The sequence below is a fragment of the Gavialis gangeticus genome, unplaced genomic scaffold, assembly GCF_001723915.1.
Source record: "Gavialis gangeticus isolate Ggan-Ray unplaced genomic scaffold, GavGan_comp1, whole genome shotgun sequence".
Taxonomy (NCBI): domain Eukaryota; kingdom Metazoa; phylum Chordata; order Crocodylia; family Gavialidae; genus Gavialis; species Gavialis gangeticus.
In genome coordinates, this window is record NW_017729024.1 from 98126613 (window position 1) to 98145805 (window position 19193).

At 41.2% G+C, this 19193-nt stretch overlaps 1 protein-coding gene across 1 annotated transcript in view; it reads right to left on the reverse strand.

The window, feature by feature from the left end:
- Positions 1-5400: 5400 nt before the first annotated feature.
- The window catches only part of PCSK5 (proprotein convertase subtilisin/kexin type 5), a 461635-nt gene continuing 447842 nt past the window's right edge, over positions 5401-19193 (reverse strand). The window contains exons 32-37 of the mRNA XM_019517436.1: positions 18518-18748; positions 15003-15180; positions 13173-13390; positions 10894-10994; positions 7410-7596; positions 5401-6984 (exon numbers count right to left, since the gene is read on the reverse strand). Coding sequence (XP_019372981.1) covers positions 6572-6984; positions 7410-7596; positions 10894-10994; positions 13173-13390; positions 15003-15180; positions 18518-18748 — 1328 coding nt within the window. The 3' untranslated portion in view covers positions 5401-6571. The remainder of the gene's footprint in view (positions 6985-7409; positions 7597-10893; positions 10995-13172; positions 13391-15002; positions 15181-18517; positions 18749-19193) is intronic.

Here is a 19193-nt window from a genome sequence, read left to right on the forward strand (position 1 = left end):
CTTTCAGTTGGCTTTGCCTTCCCTACAATTTTACGAATTAGATGGTTGAAACTGAATGTGGGATTAGATGCATTAGTAATCCAAACAATTGTAGCAACTTTGATTTTCCTAAAGATGAGAAGATGCAGTGAAAAAATTTAATTGATACATAGGGGAAGAAAAGAAAGACAGGCAGACAGACAGAAGGGAGGAGAACATATACAGCAGCATGTTGGATGTTAGATGAGTGAAAAAAATGAGCTACATCTGAAGAAAGCTAACCATGTAGAAGCTGAGCAGAGAATATAAGTAAGGAACTAAACCAAGGGAGCAGGGTTTTTTTTCTTTAAAAAAGAACAGGAACTCATGCGGAGAAAGTGAACTATCAAATTTAAAAACAAAATCCAATATACTATGTTCCCCAGATACATCACTAGCTCTATAATCACCTACTCAAAGTTAGCACTGTGTCTTGCTCTCTCAATTCATTTGAGTCATTCCACTGGGTCAGATTCATTCCTGTTATAACTCCATTGATTTTAGTTCAGATAAACCGGGCATGTACTTAGCCTCACGTGACCAATTTGCCCCCAATATAGCAATAATATCTCCAATTATATCATACAGAAATTGGTCCATAAATTTCCATAAATGCTGCACCACGGGGCTGTAGAAAATGTAAAAGACTTGAAGACCTTTAGGGTCCAATCTTGGTTTAGTTTCATTGTATGATTGTGGGCAATTCATTGGGGGAGTGGAAATCTTTACCTTACTTTAAGCTACAGGAGTTTTACCATGGACTTTGAAGGAGACAGAATTTCAAACTTTATTTAACTGTGATTAACTTCTGCTGTATAAAACAGGTAAAATTATGCTCATTTTTGTGAAGTGCTTTAAGACCTACTGAAAAGCGCTGAATACATCCTTGTTTATTAATAGTATTTCTCCAGGCTGTATGTAACTGAATTTGGCAAAGTATGTTTGGGGAATAGGCATAGATTAGTGAAAAGTGTCACTTAATTTAATTTTCAAAACCTTTAACATAAGTATTTGGAAACAAAAATATTGAAGATGAGATGTGGGCATGTAACCAGGCTATTCATGTCCAAGTGACTTGTTCAGATCCTGCTAGGGTTGGTAGCGACTGAAAATTATTATACCTGTTGGTTGGTTTGATGATTAAATATGTATGTGTTCTCAGTACTCTCTTAAATACTGCCACCACCTCTTTTAGGGTTTTTCCTTCTTTGTCTGTCCCTAATTCTCATTGACTGGACTTGCTTTCCCACATGCTTTTCAGGCCTCCCAGTCACATGCCCAGGCCATCTCAATCTGTCCTTACTCAGCTTTTCCTCTACTGATGTTGCCTTTGCTTATTACCATACTTCCACGTTTCTCACATGATCTTTCTTGCTGTCTCCACAAATCCACCTCTATTCTCATCTCCATCACCCTTATCATGAACAGCTATCTTTTTTTTTTCATTGCCCAAAATTTTAATCTAGGGATGTCAAACGTCAGACCTACAGTCTGTGAACTTGATCAGATCCATACCATGTGGCTCGTGGGGCTCCCAGAGGGGAAGGGCAAGCAGGAGCAGGGTCCACTGCTGAAAACCAGGGATAGTGCCCCAGTGGGGATGTGTGGCAATGCCTGGGGGTAAATGATGACAGTGTTAGCCTTCTCACCGCTTCCTGCACCACTATGACCACTGTGTATGTCTGGTCTGTAAGGAAGTCTAGTTTGGATCTGGCCCAAGGGGCAGGAGGAGTTTGACAACCTTAGTTGAATCCATACAACAGCTCTGATTTTACCAGTTCTGTAGATCTCCCCCCTGATTTTCCTATCACAAGCCACTCCACTCCCCCTGCCCCCATTTCATCCTTGCCTTATTTATTTGGCTTATAATTTCCTTATCTAATCTCTTTTATCTTTTCCTTGTACTTATATACTAAGGGTTTGTTCTGATTGTCCAATGCTACACGTGTTCCCTTCATTATCACCTGAAAATGTGCATGAAATACCACATTTCTTCCCTGCTGATGCCTAGGCCATGCCTTTCCAAGATGTGCCTCTATTTGGCTTAATCACTTTGTACCTGGTCTCTGCTTTGCGCAGTCCACATCACCTGCAACCATTATGTAAGAAGAACCATCCTTCCAAACGTTGTTGGTAAGTCTATCCAGAACCAGCTCAGTGGGCTTAATGGTGATCTTTGATGGACTCCAAAAGTGGCTGGGAAAACTCTGGTCTCCACTACGTGTGCTTATAACTTGTGTTGTTGAGTCAGTAGAGAGGCTACATACTGAATGTAAATAGAGACTTAACTTTTCACTTCTTTGCAGAGTTTGTCCTTCAGGCAAACCTGCCTGACTTCCATCTCCATTTCTGTTTTTCCATTGAAAAAAAATGTCATTCTCTGATGTTACCCTGTTCACGTTCTGCATGTTCTGCTACTGTTATGTATGCTGTGGCGATGCTGTGTTCTTTCTCTGCATGTTTGGAAGTTTGTGGGGTGGAGGGGAGGGATAGACTATTTGTGCCCGTTTTTACTGTTTGGAAGTAAAATGTGACAAAGGGCAAGTGGATCAGATATTTATGTTCACAGGGCCTCACCTCCAAAATTATAACATTTTTAGGCATGCACAAATGTAAAGTTATGCAAAAGTCACTGAGGGGTCAGTACTCACTGTGAGCTGTGCAGAAGTCTGCAATGGGTGGTCCTCAGTTCCAGCAAAAAGAGTGTGAGGAGTAGGAGGAAGTCCAGAAAGGAGTCGTTCCATGGATGGTCTTGGGGTCCATGAGCTTTTCCAAGGGAAAGTGCTTGTAAGTGTAAGACCTTGTAGTAAGTTCAGGTAGAAACCTAATACACACCACATCAGAAACAGCTAAAATCCCTTCACTTGCTGTTGAGAAGGCCAGGGTCTAAAAGTGTCACATTTGCATAGGCAATCTCAGGAGGAATGGCTGCAGCAATAGCAGTGACCCTTGGAGGCCGAGCACTGCTTCCCAGCAGTGGGCTAGCAGCAACTATAGTGAGGCCCTCTCTACCCAGCACCTGCTACTGCTGGCTGGCATAGGTGGTAGAGTCCCCAGATATCAGAATCCCTTCCCAACTGACGGGTTGGTGGTTGCTCTTCTGGGATGGCTTGTCAGTACCTGAGACTATTGACTGTTTAAGAGTTCAGTTCAGATTTACTAGGTAAGGCTTTCTTTCAGATTATGTATTTGTTCCGTTTTCCCCTGAATCAAACCCTGTTTTTATTTAATGTTGCTTGCGAGTGGAGAAGTTCCTTTACATCAGAACATCCAGTTAAAACTTATTTTCCCTGGTTTCTGGGCAGGGGCTCAAGCCAAATTTAGAAAGTTGGTGTTAAACCCCTAAATTTGAACCTGGCCTTGTTACTGCTCTCAAGTGCCTGGCTGAAGGCTTACACTAACATGATGTTTTGACACCCTTATAAACAATAAATTCTCAAGAAATACTTGTTCAAATTAAAATATAAATAACTACTGCAATTATTGAGCAACTTCACAAACATTATAAATGGGCACCAAGCAAAAGCCAGGAATCGTGCTGTGAGAACAGAAGTTGCATGACCCATGATGCATCTGAATTTCACCATCTATAAATCTGACTAGTTTACTTCCAGTGTGTCAAATAAGGTTTTTATTTGTTTGGGTTTTTTTGCAACCTTTGGTTTGATTTTAAAACAGGCAGCTCATATGGTGAGCCGTACAGTTCTTGAAAAGGTAAAAGCACATCTTTTTCTTGAATAACGTGGAGTAAGTGTTTGAAATGAACTTTTCTTCCCTGTTGCCTTGCTTCTCATCTCTGAGGCACATTTCAGTGCTGCCAAATCCACAGGTTTACAAGCATGAGTCATACTACAAAAAAGTTGGTTTGTCTGTCTGCCTGCTACCTTTTGAAGTCTTAGCTAGAAGCCTCTTCTCCCCTGACCCTCGTCAAGCTGTGAGAGATCATTTCAGTCTGAAAAATCCAGTCTTAAAAACCACACATGTAAATGCAGAGCATCCTCTAACCCACTAAGGAGGTTCTACCTAACCTTCATGGATCTGCTCTGGTCACCTCAGGAGAAAGCTAGCTTTTCATCTAATTTGAGGCTTGGTCCCATAAGCCTGGTTTAGTCGACCATTTTCTTATTCACAGAGTCACTGGTCCAGCTCAGAGACAGCGTTGGTTAGCATTTTTCTAATTGGTTCACAATAGAAAAAAAACATTTCCAAGGAAACATTCCTTGTGAAAAGGATCTGTTTTTTTGTAGCAAATTTTGCTATTCATTATTAAACCAAATGCTCGAACTACTGTATTTTAATTTGGTAATGCTGCTGTGGTACCCTACAGGGATTTGTAGTTCATTTCCCATTCTCTTTTCTGGGGTGGCAGCAAGAGCGGAAGTGATCATGTGAACATCGCAATGCTCAAAAAGGAAAGAGGATGCTGTATCATGGGGAATGTAGTTAGACCAGGAAGCCATGTAGAGGGGGAAAAGGGAACTTGAGGAATGTGAATTTGTTCCTACGCTAGCATGTATAATTCAAAATAATTTCTCAAATTTCTGCCGAAAATTAAAGTTTTTCAGAGGGATATAAAAGAAATATTTTCAGCCATGTCTACTATTGCAAAACCTCAGAAGTGGGTTAAGAATAAGAAAATGTGCTGGAGCAGTGGTGCACAGCCTTTTAGTCCCATGTGTTGGATGAGTGGTGGGGGCCCATCCACGGATCAGATTCCACATGTGGGGTTTGGTCAGTGGGCTGGATCCATTGTGGGGTCAGCATGCAGGTTCGGTCTCCAGATGTGACCCAGAGTGCTGGCCTGCCCCCATGCACCAGATCCAGGTGCATGCCGGCTTGACCTTGCACTCTAGCCCGTGCTCCCGCATGATCTAACACACAGGGCCATATCATCTGGGCCACATCATCTCAGGTGTTCAGCAGCATAGTAGCGTGGTCAGATGCCCAGGGCCCAGGGGCAGCAGCAACTTCTGGTTGCCACTGCTGTCTGCCAGCAGCAACTGGACTTTTTTGCACCCTCACTCCTCACGTCAGAGCCTGGAATAGTTGTCCCAGTTGTTGTGCCTTACTTATGCCACTGTGGTGTTGTTCTGAATTCCACACCTTGCTCCCAACACTGTTGATATATTTTATATTAAACAGCCCTTAGGTTTAGGACAGGAACCCATAAACTCCCAGGTGGGCACTTCACCCACTACTCTAGATATATAAGTACCAAACTCATAGTTCTGGATTCCACTCCAGGGACCAAGTCCCTAAGAATGTGGCATCGTGGCGCCTAAGTTCTTTATTTTATGTGGCTATAATTGATTTGTCCAAGGTTAGACAGCCCATTTTCTTAACCATAAGACCACATTCCTAGAAAATACAACATTCTTGGCATGTTTTTGTACAAAGTGTCAGTTTATTCTTCTGCAATAAAGGATCCAGATTTAGCATCTTCTCTTGTAGAACAATAAGTTATATTTTTGTACTAATAACAAAATCACACTATTGCATTCTTTTACTTTAACTGACAGTGCTCAGTGCTGCGTTGATTATGCCTTTTCCTATATTGTGAGCATCCAAAATAATTTATGATAGCTATGAAAGGTAAGATGAGTAAATCCTTTGCATTTATGTCTGGTTTGTGTCAATACTCTGTAGTTTCTCAAGGTTTTTAGAGACAGACTCCAAATGTACTTATTTATAGGCTAAGCATTCTTGTTCACTAAGTCCAAAAATATCTATGAATAATTAAATGTTTCTTAAAATATATCACTAAATCAAAATTAATTGGTATTTAATATTATATACATTATATCATATACTTTATATTTTATATAAGCTCATGATATAATGTATTCAACTTGGAATGTGTTCTCAATGACCTCAAATTTTATCTAAAACTGAATGTGATAGATATTATTAACTCTTCACGTGGAAATACACTTCAAGGTTATCAGAAGAAATGTGTCAGACTTTGGGAAATATTAGTATTTTGGATAATACCAAGTAAGAAAAGCAGAGTAAAATGAATGAAACTACATATCATATTTTGAAATACAGTACAAACTATAATCACAAAGCAGTAAACAATAAAGTGGCATCCTATCCTAGTGACATATATTATGGAAATAAATATGTCGGTCTTCTTTACATGAATACATTTTCACAGGTATTGGCAAGACACTCAAAAGATGTGTGTGTCTGTATTATCTACATATGTGTATCCACAAACATATTGGGAAAGGATTTATTTCCACACAGGAGTGTACAGAAAAATAATCTTACAGCCAGTGCAGTTTCTTGAATGCTGCTAATTTGAAAGCTCCATCAAGATTTTTACAAAGTATGAGAGAAAAGAAAGTAACTAGAAACAATTCTGCTTTCACAGGATGTAGAGCTAAAATGTATCCCATTTTTGTAGAATTATGATGAACATAAATTTCTGCTCCAGCTTCATTGTACTAAGAAATAACAAAATATTTATGACCCCTATAACCTAACTAAATTGATTTCGTTTCATAGGCAAGGCAACAAAGAGGAAAACAATACATACATTAATAAAAAGTTATCTAAAGGAATAACTTTCATCATCATATTCCAGTTCATCTTCTTCATCATCCTCCAAAAGTCCATATTTAAATTTACGATAGACTGTTCCATCTTGGCCCATATATACAATATCATCATCATCATCCTCTTCATCTTGATCATCCCGGTCTCGAAACTCAATCACTCGATCCTCCTGATAGCTAATGTTCTCATAGTGGTTGCTTTTGTAAGAAGGCAAAGTTTTTGAATGATTTGTCAACTTCTCGTACCCACCTCTGTTGACTGGCTTTGGTTTAGCTCTTGACCTTCTCCAAATGAATGCAATGGCTCCAATGATAAAGATCAGCAAAATGGAGGTAATAACAAACAAAGCAGTTTTCTTTTTATTTTCAGTTGGTAGATTCAAACTGGTCTGTAATACACACTCATCTGCAAGTTAAAGATAACCAAAAGTTATAAATATAAGAAGTATTCAATCAGTGACTTATTCTAAGGCAATGCTTATCCATTCTGTCTAGTAGACCATTTAAACCCACTAATATTTTTAGATATGGATGGATAAATTCATTGTGGGTATAAAGCATTTTGATTAATCTGAAGTGGGATTTATCTGAAATATACCAGAGACTCTGTAAGTTTAAAATGATGATTACTGAGGTATTGTACTGGAGCTGTGTGGGAAAGGAGGATATTTCTCCCTTTTAAAGTCATGTCAGTGTGTAGAGAATCTATACTGCTGACATGCATTAGACATATATTATGTATGGAACCCAATACAGAATTCTGCAGCTCACAAATACCCAATTGACCTCAAGCTCATCAAACATCAGTATTGCTTTACTCTTCAGTCTTACCTTGTATTTCACTGCAGTCACAGCAGTCCTGGTCTTTTGCCGGGTCAGAACTACCACAGCACTCCACACACCGGCTCTCGTCTAGGTAGAGTCTCATGTTAGCTGGGCAAATAGTGCAGTTGTATGGGCCAGGCCCCTTACACTCGATGCAGCTGTCATGACAGTTGTCACATTTCAACGGGTCTCCCTTGAGATACAGAACAAAAGCAGAACATGTTTCCTTCCTTTTCTATTTCACCATGGAGCTGGCAGTACCGCACTGTTGCAATCTAAGGGCTAGATTCTGGTCAGACCTAAGTGTGTGACCTGCATATATCTAAAGCTTTATTGGAAAAAGTTACCACACTAAAACCTTCAATAATTTTAAAATTGCATGTTCCTTCCTGAAGCCTAGTCAATCTATTTCCTTGCTCATTAGCTCATTTATGGCACATATGCTCCATCCATTGCCTTGGGCTCCTCTGGCTGGTTTGAGAACTACTGGAGAAAAGGAGTATTGTGGAAGTAACGTTGAATCATAGAAAATCAGGGTTGGAAGGAACCTCAGGAGGTCATCTAACCCAACCCCCTACTCAAAGCAGGACCATCCCCAACTAAATTATTCCAGCCAAGGCTTTTTCAAGCCAGGCCTTAAAAACCTCCAAGGATGGAGATTGCACCACCTCTCTGGATAACCTGTTCCAGTGCTTCACCGCCTTCCTAGTGAGAGAGTTTTTCCTAATATCCAACTTAAACCTCCCTTGCTGCAACTTGAGACCATTGCTCCTTGTTCTGTCACCTGCCACCACTGAGAACAGTCTCACTCCATCCTCTTTGGAACCACTCATCAGGCAGTTAAAGGCTGCTATCAAATCCCCTCTCAGTCTCCTCTTCTGCAGACTAAATAAGCCCAGTTCTCTCAGGCTTTCCTCATAAGTCATGTGCCCCAGCCCCCAAACCATTTTTGTTCCAGTGGACTCTCTTCAACTTGTCCACATCCTTTTGATAGTGGGAGGCGGAGTGGGGGGATGGGGCGCCCAAAACTGGACACAGTACTCCAGATGCCACCGCATCAAGTGCAGAATAGAGCAGAATAATTATAGAATAAGATCTGCTGCCAATGCTCCTACTAATGCAGTCCAGTATGCTGTTAGCCCTCTTGGCAACAAGGGCACACTGCTGACTTATTTATTATCCACTGTAACCCCCAGGTCCTTTTCTGCAGAGCTACTGCCCAGCCTGTCACCCCCCAGGCTGCATGGGATTCTTCTGTCCTAAGTGCAGAACTTTGAACTTGTCCTTGTTGAACCTCATGAGATTTCTTTTGGCCCACTCCTCTAATTTGTCTAGGTCACTCTAAATCCTAGCACCACCCTCCAGTGTATGTGCTACATATTTGGTTACATTTCTTAGCTCTGGCTAACTCACATGGGCTCAGATTCTAGGAAATGCTGAACAGTTCATGGCAATTCAAGGTATTACTTAGCACCACAAAAGAGGTACTCAGTGAGTACATCTATACCAGACGTTTACTGTGGAGTTGCCTAATTAGCTCTGCAGTAAAGTGTCACTGTCTACACATGCAGCACTGTTAGGCCAGAGTAAACTAATTAACTCCTCTGTAGGATAGTATTGTCTAACACAAGTACTATCCTATGGTGGAGTTATTTAGTCCACTGCAACACATGTGTAGACAGTGACTGGGGCTGGCTGGGGCATGAGGACGTTACAATGTGGGGCAGCCTGCTGGCTAGCCCCACACTGTAGCACCCTGGTACCCAGCCAGCATCTCTGCAGCACACTGAGCCAGGTTGAAGCAGCTCCAGGCTGGCAGGCTGACCCCCCTTGTTCCCTTGCCAATTGGGGCTGCATCGCCCCAGCTCAACATACTGCAGTCCTGGGGACATACATAAGCACTGTGCCCTGGAGCGATAAACTCCGGCGCAAACTGCACTGGAGTTATTGCGTCCCGTTAATATCATGTGTAGACATGCCCAGTTATATGTAATGACACTGAAATACACTTAGATTCTAAGCCAGTTAAGGGTGGACAGGCAGTGGATACAGACCATCATTTTGTCTCTGTACAATATGTAATATGCTTGGTCCTGATAATTGACTACTGTTCCTAGACACTGCTGTAATGGTGATGGTGATGGTAAAAAATCACAATCACGATGAAAAAAAACTTCAAGGAAATTGTACTGGCCTACTTACCAGTGTCCTACCTACCCAATTGCTTGTTGGTATGGCTTCTGGTTTTTAAGCAGCAGCCCTTTCAGTGCCCAGCAGACTGCTCAACTGGAAAGATATCTCCGTGTCTAGCTCTGGGCTTCTGACTCCAGGTTTCTAATTGTCTTGGTTCTGCTTATTTGTTCCAGGTTTCTTGTGTCCTTGGTCCTGCTTCGTGACCTCATCCTGGGTCCAGGCTCTATCCAGAACTCTTGTGCTTCCCCACTGCTTTGCTGTCTCCTTGACCCCTTGTACTATGCTCTGACAACCAGCTTCTGGCTGGTGGCTTAGCTAGACAAGTGCCCCTGTCTTGGTCACATACAGCTATAGCTGCCTGCTCCAGACCTTATGGCTAGTGATACTAGTTTGAATCCCTGACCCCCGCTTGGCCCGTAGTCTACACATGGTGACCATCTATATCTTAGTTCTAGGTCTTCTGACCAGCCTGCTCCTGATGCCATGACTCCCAGGTCTAGTCTGGACCTTTTCTTCCCTGAACTTGCCTGTTCCTGATCCCCTAGGTCATGGGTTTTCAACCTTTTTTAATAAGTGTACCCCTGAAGACCCCCTTTTTAGTAAATGTACCCCCTGGGGGAGGGGTGGCGAGTGGCCAGATGCGGAGCAGGGGTGGAGCGAGCAGTGGAGCAACGGCAGCACAGTGTCTGGTTAGCTCTGGTCTTGCTGCCCCCGGCCCTGCTCCTGTGAGGCAGAGGTGCAAGGTGGTGGCACTCCATCTCCGTCTCCCCTGCGTAGTCCCTAGAACCTTTCAAAGTACCCCCAGGGGTACACGTACCCCCGGTTGACAATCTCTGCCCTAGGCTGTGACCCCAAAGGTTGCATCCAGACCACCTGTATCTTAGTTGTGCTCCTGACGCCTGGGGACCTGGCCTTAGATCAGTCTACATTGTGGGGATGCCCCAGAGCCACAAGTGTTCAGCGCTCCAGCAGCTGCCAACTAAAATTTATGTTAATCTTCACTGAAATGGACAAGAATAGCATGTTTGGTTATAGCAGTGCCTAAGGTCCCTGAGAGCATATAGATTGATGTGAAATCACTGTAAGTCAGTATTTCCAAAGCACTTCTTTTTTTGAATTCTAAGTTCATGGAGTTTTCTCTTTAAATCTGGTTTAGTTCAGAATGAGAATCTAATTTTTAAGATATTTAAAATGTTCTGTTAACAAGGAATTGTAAGTGTATATATCTGTAAACGTTTTCTAGACTTCCAGATACATAGAATAGGAGACAGAGAAGTTGCTTGTGTACAAACAGTACCTCTTGGACTTTGTATTCTCCTGCAAAACATTCAGAGTAGCAGATTCCACCTGCTAGATGGTAACTCCACACACAAGCTGTGCACCTGAGTGCTCCCTTCCCTACAAGGGAACATAAAACAACATTTTTATACTGAACATGGAAAGAAATCTGTTTCTTTTAAAGAATGTACTAATCTGACCACACTAATAAGTTTAATCAAGTATTGCAAATGTACGTGTCTAATATTAATTGGTTGACTTTCAAAACTGCTTGAGCCAAGAATTAAGAGAGGCTTATGCTCTTAGAATTCTGGTGCATAGAAAATGTTTCCAACATCCACTTTGAAGTTCATGTTCTACTAAAATATTTGTCAGTATTGGGGAAGAGGTGTTGGCTGTTAGAATCCTATTAGTGATGAAGATGTTTTACCATTCAGCATAGTTGCTTCAACCATGTGTACATCACAAAAGTTAAGAAACAAGGTGTGAATCAATGCTAATAAATGAAAGTATGTTAAACCATGTGTGGAAGCCTGATCTTTTTCTAAGCTACACTGATCTAAGCCTTCCATGTATGTACTGCACGCATTCCCAGGCAAGTGCCACCTCTTATTTAAGCTGAGTCAAAAGGCTTACAGCCATAACTTTATCATGTAGAAGGGTCAGCCACTAGACTCACTTGTATCCACTGCTCCCTTTCTTTCCGTACTCTCCGTATAAAATCTGGCCAGTAGTATTAATAGCAAAATAAATACAAAATCATTTTGGAAGACAGATTGTGGACTACAACAATAATCTTTTTTGTTCCAAATCCAAGTTGAAACAATTATTGTTGATTATAATAATTTGCATTTACAATTCCATTTTTAATAGCTCTTGAAGGTGAATTGCATTCCAGGAGTCACTTCTAACATTTAAATCTTCTTATCCTATCATTAGTCATATGTATTATTTGATGCAATCTGTGTAAGGAAACAAATTTGATGTAACTGTATAAAGATATGGCACATTGTGCACTGCAGAGTAGCACCTGGTAGCCATCATTTGATGCCATTGAGAGAGAATAGGAAACTATATGGGTCCAAGGAAAATATAATGCCCAGTACAAATTTGATTCAGGATAATCTAGGAAAAGAAACTTAATAAGTAAGTTTCATAACACATAAACAAGCACTTGGCTTGATGGGGCTATCAGTAAAGTAAAATGGATGACATCTCAAGGTGAACTTTGAAAAAAAGCAGACCATATTTCAAAACAGGGTGTACACCCCTTATTTTTTAAAGGTTCCACTGCTCCTGAGCCTCATGACCTAAACTTTTTGAGGTTTTACTTTGATTCATTTCATTAGCAGTTGATCTACTCTCCCACCTTTTGAGATGTGCTGATTGCTAAAGAGCAAGGGCCAGATTCTAATAGCTTGGCTCACATGCGCTGGAATTGCTCACAAAGTCTGGTAATACCCACTGGGCATAAAAGGATCAGAATCTAGCTCCTTAGCATCTGATCTCTTGACTGAAGTAGATCAGTACTTTACAGTGCAAGGAACCCCACTGATCAGGGGTTGGCAACCTCCAGCTACAGGCCCATGGAGCTGGGGCTCTAGTGGCATTTGGTGGCAAGGAGCTTTACCCATGCTATGCTGCAGTTAGGCATAGGAAGAAACAGTATTGGGGGTGGTAGTGGGGGGTTCTAGCGCTGGCCCACTTCACACTCAAGGTGGGCCATTGCAGCCCACCACCAGAAAATGTTGCTGACTGCTGCCATTCACTTAAATGGGCATGCAGTTTCTGGCACTGAGCTTATCTTACAAGAGGATTATTAATAACCAATGGACTCACTCTCTTTCTGTGTGTAAGCCTATCCTAAACATTGCAAAGCTATGTGGAGATACCCAAACTAATTCTAAACAAAAGGTAGAGTGGCAGCATAATGATCTGCATGGGCTAATTTAACTTGCTAAGAAGCTTAGGTAAACTAATTTAGTTTGCTTGGGTCCCAATGACAGTGAAGAGGTGGCAATCTGAGTAAATAAGTTGAGCTATAGCTTACATTGAAACTTGGGTTGTTGAGTTATAGCTCACAATGAAACTTGTGCTCTTGTGGCTTCATTGCTCTTAGTGCCTCAGGTGCCTAGATTGAAACTGGCTCAGGTTTGTCCATATATGCTAAAAAGACACCTCCAAATACAGTGTAGACATAGTTATAGCTAATTATTATGAAACATTATCAAAATCAAGAGCAGGGAGAGGTTATTGTAATGTTCATGTGGTACAGAAGCAAATAGCGTTGACTATTACCGTCACATGAACTGCAGGTAGGGTGGCATCTTTCACAGGTGTTCGTATCACGGTCCCCATAATAATATTCAGGGCAAGAGTGGAGACATTCATTCTTGGAGTGGAGCAGGAAGAAATAGGCATCGCAGGACAGACAGTCTGTGGGCTGAGGTCCCAAACACTCCTTACAGCTTATGTGGCATTTCTGGCACAAGCCAGTAGAATTGCTTGCATAATATCTGAAAGAGATGAAGTAGTGAAGGCTCTACAAATGCTGAGAGTGCTAAAAAAGAAAAGAAAATACAAAGAAAACAAAAACCAGAGTTCTCTTTTGGGTCTGTTGCAAAAGTTTCATTCCTGATATCCTTATCTTTGCAAAATGGACAATGTAGCAATGGGTTCCATTTAAGGTATGTATGTGCCATTTGGCTTTGGGATTTTACCCTATAAAGCAAGACCTTCTGAACCACTGGGTCAAATTCAGGCACAAAGTCAGTAGAGACTACACTGAGCTGGTTCTCAGGAGATATGTGATCTGATTCTGCTAGACTTCTAGTGGGAAGTTGGACAAGTCACTCAGTTATGCAGTGTTTCTGCTGGCCAGCTGGTGATAATAGCACTATCCTGACTCCAAGGGTTTCTGTTAGGATCAATTCTGAGAGTGAAGAAAGCAACGGTGGAAGGAGGGAATGAAACATGGCTCCCTCTCTGTTCAAAGCAGGAGAGAACTCCTTTTCCTCTCCTTGACTTGAAAAAGCAGTGGTGCCTCTGTTCCTTTGCTTCCTTGGCTAGTGATAATCCTGAATAAATCTGGAGCTAACTTGCTAAAATCCAGGTTCATAATTTTCTTTACTGTGTCACCTTCTGCCTGGGAATTCCCTTAGTATTCATATGAATGGCAGAAGTACTAATACTTTATTTTTACCCTTAGAGACCTGCTTGTATTACTTATGAGAGAAAGCTAGTGTGAGTTATTCGGTTTTGCCAAAGGGTGATTCACCAGTTCCATTACATTTGTGTTCAGGCATGTGGGAAAGGAGTAGTATGGTCATAGCTGTAGATGGGATAGAAAGGTAATAGCTACTATGCAGTGTATAGTCAGCACAGGTGTGCAGCTTAGCAAAGGATGTTGAATTTGCTGGTGAATATCCAGTAAATGAGAAGTGCAGGAAAGCTGGGTATTTTGATGAAGGAAGAACTCAGATGCTGAAATAATCATGCATTGTCACAAAAGGAGATGTGCCTGAAACAAAAGTAGAAGTCCATACCCCAGTTCAGAACTCAGACCAGGCTGATTTCAAACTCTGAGACTAAACAGGTTGGTGTTTAGGAAAGCTTGTTTCTAGATTTCTAATTCCAAGTTTTTGGAGTGTGTTATTGTAGAGGTTTTTTTCAGGGGGGAGTGTTGTTAATTTGTTTTGTTTAGGCCTACTGGAGATATAGGGGATACTGTGCTCAAGTTTGGTAAAATTTCTGTTTGAAAGACAAAATTTGCCATTCCCAAACTCTGGGTCTGGAAGGGTTGTTGCTGCGAGTTAGACTATGTCTACGCTGTACAATATAGCGTAAATCAGCCTGAGCAGAGCTCTGAACAGGGCTATACTGTTTTTGGTATGTGAGCTAGCTCTGACATTTCTATATTTAGTTAGATTAGGCAATATAGGCATATCCATGACATTTTATGGGGCGATGTTATGTATGCCATCTCCAAAGGATGAGTGCTAGAAATCCTTAGAGCATATAGTACACTCAGCTTTGGTTCCTCGAGCTACTAGAAAGGTCCATGTAAAAATAGACTTGAAGGCTAGATACAAAGATCTCTCTCCAATGTGAAAGGTCCTGGAGACTTACCCAACTGGGCAGAACTCTACACATCCATTTCCTTGTTTGTACCAGCCTGGTCTGCAGGAAAGGCATTGTGTACTGTGTTTTCCATTGCAAGTCTGACAGGTGCTGTGGCATGTGAAACATCGTCCTTCATCACTGTCAACATAATATCCATCAGGACAAGCTTCAACACAGGTTGTATCTATAGAGGGAATAATGCAGACCAAAGCATCACATATGGTATTCTCTTTTGCTCACTAATGCTGCCTAACATACCTCATGTCCGATTTTATAGAAGAGCCCAAAAGAGAATGCTATGCTCAATTACCGTAATTATTTATATTTCTTTTAAATCTCAGGCCTACAGTTGTCTGTCTTCATTCTTCTGTGATTGTCTGTTTAGATTACAATCTCTGCCTTATCTATTTTAATTGCTGTAATATACCAAGTTTATTATACATCAGAATAAATAATAACAAATAACATCTGTGATTTATGTCAGCGCATAAAGAGGAAAAAAGAATAGTCAGGAAACTTTATCCCTCCGTCTGCAGTACCATTATGTTTACCTCTCTCTTGTTCCAAGTACCTAGTTCATTGCTGTATATTTGGTCAAAGCTTTAGGATTTATGGGAACTCTGAGTGTTAATTATATGTTTTCAAAGGGCCTTTACCACTGAATATAATTTAACAGCTTAGCTGTTGCTTTGCTTGCTGGGAAGACATATTTTTCTTTTGCCAAATGTACCAGGCTTATCACAGTGTTTCATTGAGATGCTGGTGGATTGTCAATAGCATATAATAGAAGCCTGGGACTGAATAATGTGTATTCAACTTCCCAAAGTTAGAGAAAAATAACTATTTAGTGATAGCAATAAGTTCACTTGTTTTGCCACTCAGGTAGTCATATCAGTTTTGCTACAGATACATCGGGGAATTATTTTTTACATTGATACTATCTCTTTGACATTTTTTTTGCTCCTTTTTATATGATAAGTTGTGTGGATACCTCAAACTAATGTTCAAATGAGCAAAATGGTATTGTTCTTTAGCACTAGAGCCAGTGTTGAACTTTAGATTCAAACCTTCACAAAACCTTAAGTTTCAAAATCTGAATGGTGTCAACATCTGAGATTCCTGATTCTGAGTTCAAATTCAGCTCATGGCTGAGATGGGAAGTGAGGACACTTTTACACATGCTCCATGGATGGAGTGGGGGTTGGGGGGCACTGCTTTAATTAGAGCAGCTCTGAGACCTGCTCTACTTAAAGTGCAGCTGCCACATCTTCTGTATCAGCATCCCTGTGCTGATGGGTGCATTTGAACTAAAGCTTGTTCGATGAGCTTTAGTTCAGGTGCCCCTGGCACCATTTTCAAGCATGGGGACACTGATCCGAGAGGTGCAGGAGGCTGCTGGAGTGCAGCAATTGCCAATTGATTAATCAAGTCTGCTCCAATGTGCTGGAATTCCAGCGTGTCAAAGCAGCCTCAGTGCTTGAGTATAGGTGCCCTGAGATCTGACCCTGAATTGATTATTGGGATCTGAAGCTTTAGCCAGTGTTCATCTCTATTGCCATGTACTCATGCTATGCTGCAATGCAGTAGACAGGCAACTATAGGAGAAAGAAGAAATGTGTGATTAAAAGTGGGATTTTTCTGCAAAAAATGTTTAATTATTTGTTTTTGCCCTGAAGCTAATTTTTGGGGGGAGGGATTCAGGATTTGGTCCTAGAAAAATATCTCTAGTTCTCTACAATAGTCGTTTTCCAGTGGAAGGAATTTTGCTCTTCATTACATTTATAAATATTCAATTTTGTTTTCTTTTTCTGAGAAAATATGCATGAAAGACTAAATCTTGATGGCATTTCACAGTTTGTACTCAGCTGTTTCTGGCACTTAGAAATCACTCAAGTACATGGCTGGAGAGTCTTGCTTGTGCATGTAGGCCCATATTGCTTGTCAGATTTGGGGTCAGGAGGGAATTTTCTTCCTGAGTCAGGTCAGAGTGACAAAGACTGTATAGAGGTTTCATAGATTTCATAGACATTAGGGCTGGAAAGGACCTCGGAAGGTCGGGTCCAGCCTGCCGCCCAAAGGGCAGGAAGTCAGCTGGGGTCATAGGATCCCAGCAAGATAAGCATCCAATTTGCTCTTGAAGGTGTTCAGAGTAGGTGCTTAAACCACCTCTGATGGCAGGCTGTCCCAGACCTTAGGGCTCGGACAGTAAAGAAATTCTTCCTTATATTCAGCCTGAAACGGTCTTGCAGTAGTTTATAACCGTTCGACCTCACTATCCCTTGGGGCGCTCTGGTGAACAAATGTTCCTCCAGATCCTGCTGGTCACCCCTGATAAACTTATAGGTGGCCATCAGAGTTTTTCTTCCTCTGTAGTTCAGAATGTAGTCATAGTCCTAGGATCACCTGAGCTAAGTTAACTCAACAAAGTCCTTACCATTACAGTGGCCATGCACTGATAGTGTCTTTATCTCATCTATTTCTTCCCTATTTCCTCAACTACTTTTTACCTGTGATGTACTACAGGGTTTTTCTCCACCCCTTAGTGTATTTTGTAATTGTAATATAGGAGAGGTCTCAGCGCACGTGTCTTTTTTTACTGTCTTGGACAAATGGTTGCCAGAGAACATAGAGGTCTGGATTCAATTAATCAAACCATTAAATTGAATGGATCAAACCACTGGATTTGGGGGTGGCAGGGGAGGTGCAAAGTATCCTGGGATGCTGGGGGACTGTGAGTTAACTTGAATCTGGAGCAGCTCTGGGGCAGAAGTTCAATAAAGCGATATAACCTAAAGCAGTTAAATCTGATACTACAGCCATCCAGGTTTATCTTAAACTGGTTTTGGATGTTTTGAAAGCAGTTTATATGCACTGAACTTTTGTTGTGTTACAGATTTGAACTGGTTTCTGATCACTTATACCTGTTTATGTGTAATTTTTTCCTGTAGCCAGGAAGTCCAATCTTTGTATTCATTGCTTCAAAGATGAGATTGCTTCAGTTAAGGCACCGAGTAAAATCCCTTTGGGGAGAAAGTATAGCTTTTCATTGTTCTGTAATCTATTAAAGACACAATGATCCAAGGACAACTTTTCAGCATCTGTTTTTAATTGTGTCTGCATAATTTGTGAGTGCACTGCTTTTGTGCATGAGAGCCTCCCAACACATTGGAATGACCCAGCATTTTAATATCCATATAACCTTTATATGTACAAAATAAATGTGCTTGCAATAGTTTCTTGGTTTACTGAGGGGCCAACTACCTCAGGGAAGCCAACATGTATCATGGAGTGAAAATGTGCCTACTGCAGTTGCTATGGAGTAGCAGACATGCTGTAAATCCCCACCTCTCTTTACCTCACAGCAACTTGCCACGAAGTCTAATATCACTGACATTTAATGAACAGAAGCGTTTTTTTTGGAGTAAGAGGAACCATTTTCAACAGGGGTCTCCATATGTCCCACTCATATTCCTGCAAAGATAAGATGAAATCAAGCCTGGATGCCGGAGCAAGATACTCACTGAGAAGATGTTGATTTTTTGAGCAGCTGAGACACAGATCTTCAGTGGGGCCTATACAGCGAAAGCATTTCTCATGGCAAGGTTTGCAGGTGTGAGTCTTCTGATCCTGGTACTCAGTAAGAGAGCAGAACGTAGATACCATGCAGTAACCCTGCCTGTTCATCACGAAGCCCTCCCTACAGGTCAAGCAATCAGTAGAAGAGGAGCAGGTCTGGCAGGTCCTGTTGCACTCTGAAATACACAAACACAGGAATTTCACTGCTGCTTTTCCATTTTGGATTTTAGGAAGCAAACTTAATTTTTCAAGTAGCCGTCAGAGTCCTAGAGGCATATTCTGAAGTAGGGATACAGGAGAAAAGTGTGTGTGTGCGCATGTGCACGTGCATATGCTTGTTTCAATATTACTTTCTATCTTCTTTTTAGAGCCAATGCCATTTGGGAGGTTTTTCCCTTTAACCGCCATAGCATCTTTGAACAGAGATTTTTTCCTATTTGCAAATAATTCAGAAAACAATATATATTAGTGTTCTAATTATTATTATTCCATTATTCATTTCTTTATACTCATCAGTAATATGTTTCATTTTCAGTCATGTTGTCCATTACTTTTGTTCTGTTAGCTCACTCTAGACTTCCTTATAATCTTCTTTTTTTTTGTCTTGTCTAAATCATGTTA